Source organism: Camelina sativa, chromosome 11 (assembly GCF_000633955.1).
Source record: "Camelina sativa cultivar DH55 chromosome 11, Cs, whole genome shotgun sequence".
NCBI lineage: Eukaryota > Viridiplantae > Streptophyta > Magnoliopsida > Brassicales > Brassicaceae > Camelina > Camelina sativa.
The window spans coordinates 35,762,439-35,771,126 of record NC_025695.1 but is presented as its reverse complement, the minus strand read 5'-3'; the positions used below and the strand labels follow the sequence as shown (position 1 = coordinate 35,771,126).

Sequence of the window (8,688 nt, the reverse complement as noted above, 5' to 3'; positions counted from 1 at the left end):
TTTTCTTTTTTTGCTTCCGAGGTTTGGTTTTTACGATTTGATATTAGTTTTGGAGGAGAGTGATGAAATCAAAATATATTTCGATCGCTAGTGTCTTTGAAGACGCGATGAGCGTCGATTTTCCACACGAGATTTCTGACTCTTCATTTAAAATTATTTACGACTTTTTAAAAATTTTGATTTCGTTTTTCTTTGAAACAAAAGCTGTTTATTGAGGATCTTATGTTTAGATTATTACGATATCTGGATAGGTCCAGTGAACAAGCTTGATGAAACCATCCCAACGTTCGATGTATAATACTTAGTGGATGGGTTTGGTTCGGATTACATACTAATCATGGTCAGTTTTGAGGATAACTTTGTGTCGGATATGATTCTCACTTGCTGGAATTTGTTAACTCAGTGGCAGGGAAAAAAATAGTTTTCAATATGGAACTGCAGATTTTTACGAACTTACAAACTGGTGATTCTGATCAATTCGTTATTACTTGGTTAGAAAAAACGGTTAAAAATTGTAATATATTATTACGAAACCAAAGACGTTCAGAAAACATAAATATTGGACATATGTGCAGCATTGATTTTAAAAACTAAGTTTACTAACATATTTATAATTTATTACATGTAGGTTATGTTTGTAAACATATTTTTTAGGAATGTTATTAACTTTCATAATTAGTTTGTACCAATTTAGTATTTAATTTGGTTTAGACAAAAATGATTAAATTTCTTTTTGTAAAGACAATTCTACTATAAGAAATAGTAAACGCAAGAAGATATGTCTAATTTAGGATATGTATTCTACCATATCGGGTATATGTCATGTTTTCCATCTCATAATTATGTTTTTAGTATTAAATTTTCCTATTCAAGATTGTATATTTTAGTCCAATAAATAAAAATATATGTAAAAACTACGATTTTAATTGTTTAAATATTTATTTGGTATAGTATTTATAACATAATCTGGATTAGTGATTATCTATTTTTTATTAAACTCGTAAACCATCAAACGGAATAAAAACACTAAAAAAATATTTAAACTTCATGAACTGAATGACCAATATATAGTTGTCAAAAGGATCAAATCCGTCCACTATACCTACTCTGCAATGGATAAAAGCATTACGACCATCAGAAATTATGTTCCAAGAATTTTACATGAGTAAATATTATGTCTGATCGGCATATACCTTGCTTGAATTCGCATTATCCATAATTCCCTTCATGTATTTGTCAGGAATATTTGACCTATTACTTCTTATTATTTAAAATATAGTTCATTTATATTGGATTACATTTCTTTGTAATCCATGTTATCTCTGAAAGTTATATTTATTTAGCCTATTTCCCAGTTCACTGCATAATTCATTATTATGATTTAATACCAATAGACTATCCATAATTCCCTTCATGTATTTGTCATGAATATTTTAGCTAATAGTTGACCTATTACTTCTTATTATTTAAAATATAGTTCATTTATATTGGATTACATTTCTTTGTAATCCATGTTATCTCTGAAAGATATATTTATTTAGCCTCTTTCCCAGTCTATTGGTATGATTTAATACCAATAGACTACGTGTAACAATATAATCATAGTTTAAAAAAAACAAAAAAAAATAATCATGCAACAAAAGAACACTATATAAGTATATATTATAAATAATGTATATATAAGTACTAACATAAAAAAAACCGTGACTATTTGAAAGAATAGTAAGAGAAAATCAATTATAACTACTTAATTGTTTCACAACATCCGTATTTTAAAAGTTGTACAGTCTTGACTTTTATGTTTCACATGTTCTTGAAGGGTTTCAAATCTGAAACACTAAAAGATAATGAAAAATAAAAAGCATAAATTTTAAAACTCAAAATATTGACGCTGGAAATTTTTTTTGTGAATGAACGGAAATTAAAGACTTGGACACGTCTTATATAGAGACGAAGATTAATATATCTTTCCTAAAACAATATATTTTAGGATACTAACACAAAAGATTTTGGTAGTTATTTTAGATTTGTTCATTTAGTTTTGGAATATAGATTTTACCAGGTACCATGGAGTGATATGTAGGTGATATCTATTTCTTCTCAACATCAATCTCTAGATGTTCCTCATATTTCTAATATTTAAACCTTTAAAAAGTTTCAATAATTATAATATTTTAAACTTTTAAACTACATGTAAAGTTTCAATATTGTTGATACTTTTAATTTTTAAAATATTATAATATTTTAAAACTTTTTAAAAGTTTTAATTCACTAAAATAAACCAAATAAAACTTTTAAATTTGGACGTCTGATAAATCAAATTTTCTTTTCATTCGTAGTTTGAAGCATATTAATCTTATTTATAATGGTTCTCAGCCATTGTCTTATAATGCTTCTCAACCATTGGAATAACAGATGGAATAACAGATGGAAGCTCTGTTATTGCATATTAATCTTATTTATAAAGAATTGGAAGACAGTGCCATGTATTCTCCTATCTGTTCTACTATATCACCTTCTTCGCCATTCCCCTCTAATACTTCCACTTCATATCTGTTAAAAACTGTTAGCAATCTTAGTTCTTTGTTAGGACATGAGTGATCTCTAGACCATGGTCTGTCGCACTTGAAGCATAAAAATTTCCTTCTTTTCTCATCCAATTCAGCGTTCGAGTTGTGTTGTCTAGGTCGTTGATCTCCTCTAATCGCTGGTTTGTCTTTCACTTATGACACATCAGTAGTGATGGTTTTAGTTTTCCAACTGTTGGCGTTGTGATTTGGATTGCCGTTGTAAGTCGGAATCTGATTCTCTTTGTTTTCTTTAGTAGCTAACAACAATTCTTTTCTCACAACCCTTCTCATAATACTATCCTCCATGGCTCTAGCTTATGCAATTATCTCAAGTAAGTTTCTTGGTTTCTGCATACGAACCAATTTTTGCATTTCTACCGTTAATCCATTCAAGAAGATCCCTTCCAACTTCTGATCATCTAATCCAATCACTTGAGAGGATAGATCTTCAAACCTTTGAACATAATCTGCTATGGAATCCTGTCTGTTTAATGTATAATAGACTCTGGCTAGGCCCTCTTATCTTTAGATTACCAAAGCGCAACAATAGTCCTGCCTTAAACTGGTGCCAGCTCTCAAACTCTCTTCTGTTGATTTCCTAATTGTACCAGCTCAAAGCTTCTCCCTGTAAGCTGATTGATACTAACACCAACTTTTCTGCATCGTTATAGCCCCCATAATAAAGAAATGTTCCACACGCGCAATCCAGCTTATAGATCCCAATTCCTTCGAACACGGCAACATTCTTGAGAAGATTCTCCCTTAATCATGCCTAATAACACTACGACATGGTTCCAAGTAAGAGTTTGGTACCTGATTAAGTGGATCTTGCGATCTTGCAGCTCCTAAATTACTTGAACCACCAACCTCACGTACTGTCGCTATTCCTGGTAAGTGTTGCAGCAACAGATCCATCTTGCGTCCAATCTCTAGCAATCTTTGATCTTGACTCTCAAATTTAGCGCCCAACTCGGTTCATAATGATTCGAGCTTCACATCCGTACGAGAGTCAAAATGACGAATATTGTTCCCCACATCCGTCAATTGATCGTAAACCTCCACAAGAGACGCCGCCGCTTGTTCCACCGCCGATAATTCTCTAATCGGTGATAATTCTTGTTGTGTCACCATTGTTGAGCTTCCAATTCTTTGATTTTGTTAAATCCCCAATTTCAGAACCCTAAATCCTCTTCGCGATAAAGATCATAGTCACGACGCACCAATTGATAGGAAAGAAGAAGTACTCTCTTTATTATCTAAATGTATCGATACAATGTTTGTTACGAAGAGCTCTAGAACATGTTTCTAGATCATCACTCTTCTCTCTCAACAACCATATGTTGCGGTTACAATTCACAATCCATGCCTAAAACTTGATAACGAACAGAGTCTAGTCTTATATACATTTGTAGTCACGTGCTTCTTCCTCTCCTAATCTTCAGTCACACATGTATTCTTCCTTGTATATACTATGTAGGGGTTACGTACTCTTATTTCTAATGGTTTCTAGCCATCGTCTAAAATTTTCTAGTTTATGTGGGATGTTGTACATACAATTATTTATAAGTATTTTGATATAGATATTTAACATAATTTCAAAAATATTAAATATTGAGATGTCTGATTCCGGTTGGTCTTTAAAAAAAATTAATATAGAAAATTCTGAAAATTTAAATTTTTTAATAAGTGACATGTTGAATCGTGATAAGTGGTTTAAAATCCTATATGGACAGCTTTATGAGCTTACGGCTTCTACTTTTATTTAGTATAATTTTGGTTTGTAAAATTAGCTTAATAAAGGGTTTTGTCAACCATGCAACTTTTCTCAATGTATGTCTAATAAATTTACTCATCCAACATAACTCATATTCTAATTTCAGTGTTTTTAATGTGAACTTTTTTGTTCTTGTTAATGTTAATTGAATATCATCTACCACTTTTTGCCCACAATTCCACAAACGATGGTTATTTCTCTAGCTAAATTGCACATAACTTGCATTTACACAATTCCAAAGTATATTATAAATTCACATAACAAAAAAAAATCTACTCTATACACTTATTCCAACAAAACTGCTTAAAACCATATTTTCTCTTAATAGTAGTGTCTATGTATAAAATTCAGTCTGTTTGGAACTCAATATCTTAATCATAAACGACTTAATTCTGTAATGAGTCTCTAGAGTGCTATTTTCCAGTTTTTTTTTTTTTTATTCTTTTTCAATTTATATATCTCTTGTTCAGTACTATTTTTTCCATTAAAATTATGTTTATTTATGTTATGTTTATTTTAAAATAAACAGCTATGTTTATTTATGTTATGTTTATTTTTGTTGATTCCTTTTCAATTTATTCCTTTTCAGTTATGTTTATTTTAAAATTAACAGCTTATATATTGGGAAAAAATCTAGAAACGGCTAAAGTCGATTTTTTTTGGTAGGCAATAAGTTAATCTCTTGATCACGAAATCACTTGATCTAGATTTTTATTTTATGTCAAGAAAAGTTCATATTCGGCACGTAAAAAAAATGACTTTAGATTTGTTTTGTTAATCCCCTTAACACGTTTTAAAATTATTCTAATTGTATTTTTTATTTTTATTGGAGCACCAACGAATATTCTAAATCAAACCGGAAATTTTTCATGCATTTTACACTAATCCCATTTAACCGCCAATATCAATCGGACACGTGCTACCTGCGTAGACTTGTCCAGCAAAAATCGTTGACTCGCCTTATCTACGACTCAATCAAACCACCTTACTCTTCCTTACTCTTCTCTCTCTCTCTCTCTCTCTCTCTCTCTCTCTCTCTCTCTCTCTCTCTCTCTCTCTCTCTCTCTCTCTCTCTCTCTCTCTCTCTCTCTCTCTCTCTCTCTCTCTCTCTCTCTCTCTCTCTCTCTCTCTCTCTCTCTCTCTCTCTCTCTCTCTCTCTCTCTCTCTCTCTCTCTCTCTCTCTCTCTCTCTCTCTCTCTCTCTCTCTCTCTCTCTCTCTCTCTCTCTCTCTCTCTCTCTCTCTCTCTCTCTCTCTCTCTCTCTCTCTCTCTCTCTCTCTCTCTCTCTCTCTCTCTCTCTCTCTCTCTCTCTCTCTCTCTCTCTCTCTCTCTCTCTCTCTCTCTCTCTCTCTCTCTCTCTCTTTCTCTCACGCTAATCCAAGACAGAATCCATGGATTACAAAACCACAGCAATCCTAGTCGCAGCCTCAAGCTCCACCATCATGTTGATAATCTTGTTCATCTTAGTCGTTACGTTCGTATGTCGCCGCCGTCCTGCAATCAAAGACCAACCTCCCCGGAATCATAACTTCCCCGATCCGGATCTTACCTCCTCCGACATGGTAACGGAAAGCGCAAGCTTCGATCCTTCAATCTGTGAAATATCTATGGCGGAACTTATTAAAGCAACCAAAAACTTCTCATCGGATCTTATCGTCGGCGACGGAAGTTTCGGTCTCGTTTACAGAGCTCAGCTCTTTAACAGCGTCGTAGTCGCGGTCAAAAAGCTCGATCACGACGCTTTACAAGGATTCCGAGAATTCGCGGCAGAAATGGAGACTCTTGGTCGTCTCAACCACCCGAACATCGTTAGGATTCTCGGTTATTGTATCTCGGGATCAGATCGGATCCTCATCTACGAGTTCTTAGAGAACAGTAGTCTGGATTATTGGCTACACGAGACTCATGAAGAGAACAGTCCGCTGACTTGGTCAACGCGAGTGATAGTCACGCGCGATGTGGCCAAGGGTTTAGCGTATTTACATGGACTACCGAAGCCGATTATACATAGAGATATTAAATCGAGTAACGTCTTGTTGGATTCGAATTTCGTGGCTCATATAGCCGATTTCGGGTTGGCGCGTAGGATGGGTGCGTCGAGGTCGCATGTGTCGACGCAAGTGGCGGGAACGATGGGGTACATGCCACCCGAGTATTGGGAAGGGAATACCGCGGCGACGGTTAAAGCTGATGTTTATAGTTTCGGTGTTTTGATGTTGGAATTGGCGACGCGCAGACGGCCGAATTTGCCGGTTGTTGTTGATGATAAGGAGGTTGGGTTGGCTCAATGGGCTGTGATCATGGTGGAGCAAAATAGGTTTTACGAAATGTTGGATTTTGGATGTGTTGTTGGTAGCGACAAGGGAGTGGAAGAGTATTTTAGGATTGCTTGTCTTTGTATAAAAGAGTCGACTAGAGAAAGGCCTACTATGAATCAAGTTGTGGAGTTGTTGGAAGATTTATGTAGATTTATGTATGTACCCGTTACTCCATAGGTAGGTAGTTCAAACAAAAATTAAAGTTCGTTAGAAATTGTAATAATTGGGTAAATTATTCTCACTGTAAAAGTTACAAATTAAGTTCGCGTGTTCTATTTATTTATGTTTCAGAAACTAGAGCTTACTGAAGCAATAAAGGAGAAGCGTGGGACTCTCTGTGGAAACTAAACAGTTTTGTGCCATAGAATAATCATTGTTGTATCATGATCCAGTTTAGACCATGTAGAATGGTTATAACATTTCAACATCCTCCATCTCAATTTTTAACACTTCACATCATTTTTTCTTTCTTCCACCTAATCATTTAACACTCAATTCAATTTTAACATTTTCAATAGTTTTATTTAATAACATTCAATACCTTACTCCATTTTTTAATTTCATATTCTTATTTTCTTTATAATTTTATTATTACATATTTATAACAATTCATTAGAATTATATATAAAATTATTAAAAGTTAGATAATTTTCAGCAAAAAAACATAATTATTGTGAAAACAAATGAAATTACGAAAACTTCAAATATAATACGATACAAGCACATGACAATACAATAAGATTAGAATAGGAAAAAGGTTTTAAAAATTAAAATATAACCAAAAATTTATTGTAGAATAATTTGAAAGTTATAGTGAAAATATCTATTTTCTATGTTCAAATAAAATGAATCAAGTCCCTATTTATAGACTACAAAAAATAAAAAAATTTGATATTAAAATAAAAGAAAAAAGTTGTTCGTTATATAATAATTGGTCTTAAATAGATAAAGTAGGATAAAAAAAAAATTAAAAGTGTCTTCTTTATTTGTTTTTTGGCAGAAAAAAAAGAAAAAAAAAGAGTGGTAAAAACGCTCTCTACACATGCGTGCATAACAACTTTGTTTCTACAAATGACATCTGTCCTTCGCGGACCCACTTTTTCAAAGATTTTCAACTGATATTTATCCAGCTCAGCTTTTTCATTTTTTCAACAGGTTCACTGTAACAATTAAACTGTTGAAATATATTAATTTAACATCCTCGTTGTTGATGGTCTTAGACGCGTTGAAAACTCTGCTCTATACCCATGATTTTGGTTATTATGCGTTCTGATTGGTTTTACTATTTGACTAAACCAAGAATTTTATAAATCAAAAAATGTTTAATATTTATAAATTATTAATCAAGAGAATCATTCTATGTTTGTAAACAATTTTCGTTCTAATTAATTTATATGAGCTGATCTTTTGTTGGAAAAAAAAATCAACAGAATCATTCATTAGTAAATAGTTGTAATGGTTCGTCTTTTGTGAAACACTGAGGTAATCAACTCGACACATAGAACAACCATATCAAAAGAAACATAGTTGACTCTTGGCAGGACTTGATCTATTCACAATCAACAAGACAATCCTCTTTCGAACTTACTAACGTGACTTTGGGTTCACAATAGTGGCTTCTGTAGCTTTAAATATTTGTGGGTTTGATTTGTAACACAATTACGGACGGTGTGAGATTCAACCGCTCGTTTGGTTACCAACCATATGAGCAATTGAAATAGAAGTGGTTGGGTGGTTTTAATTATTTAATATTTTTATTTTCTTAAAAATATTTGTATAATTATGTATATATGATTTTTTTAAAATTATTAAACATGAAATTAAATTTTTTTGAGAATTTGTTAGAAAAGACCATTTGAGATACTTCTTTTCAAAAACACACATTTTTTTTACATTTTCATTTGTACCTTCTTTTACACAATTACAATATGTTAAATTAATTTTTAGTATTTTTTTTTAAATTTGGGTTCTCTATTATACATTTGGGATATAGTTTTAACGACGTAGGATTTAGAGTTTAGAATTTA

General features: G+C 32.5%; 1 protein-coding gene across 1 annotated transcript; it reads left to right on the top strand.

Moving 5' to 3' along the window:
• LOC104725240 (phytosulfokine receptor 1-like) lies at positions 5,655-7,129 on the top strand. Its single transcript, XM_010443866.1, has 2 exons — positions 5,655-6,838; positions 6,953-7,129. The coding sequence occupies exon 1, from the start codon at positions 5,735-5,737 to the stop codon at positions 6,836-6,838; it is 1,104 nt and encodes a 367-aa protein (XP_010442168.1). The 5' UTR covers positions 5,655-5,734; the 3' UTR covers positions 6,953-7,129.

Bases quoted from the DNA above. Each gene is read 5' to 3' on its own strand.
- LOC104725240 (XM_010443866.1), top strand. From the start codon at position 5,735: ATGGATTACAAAACCACAGCAATCCTAGTCGCAGCCTCAAGCTCCACC.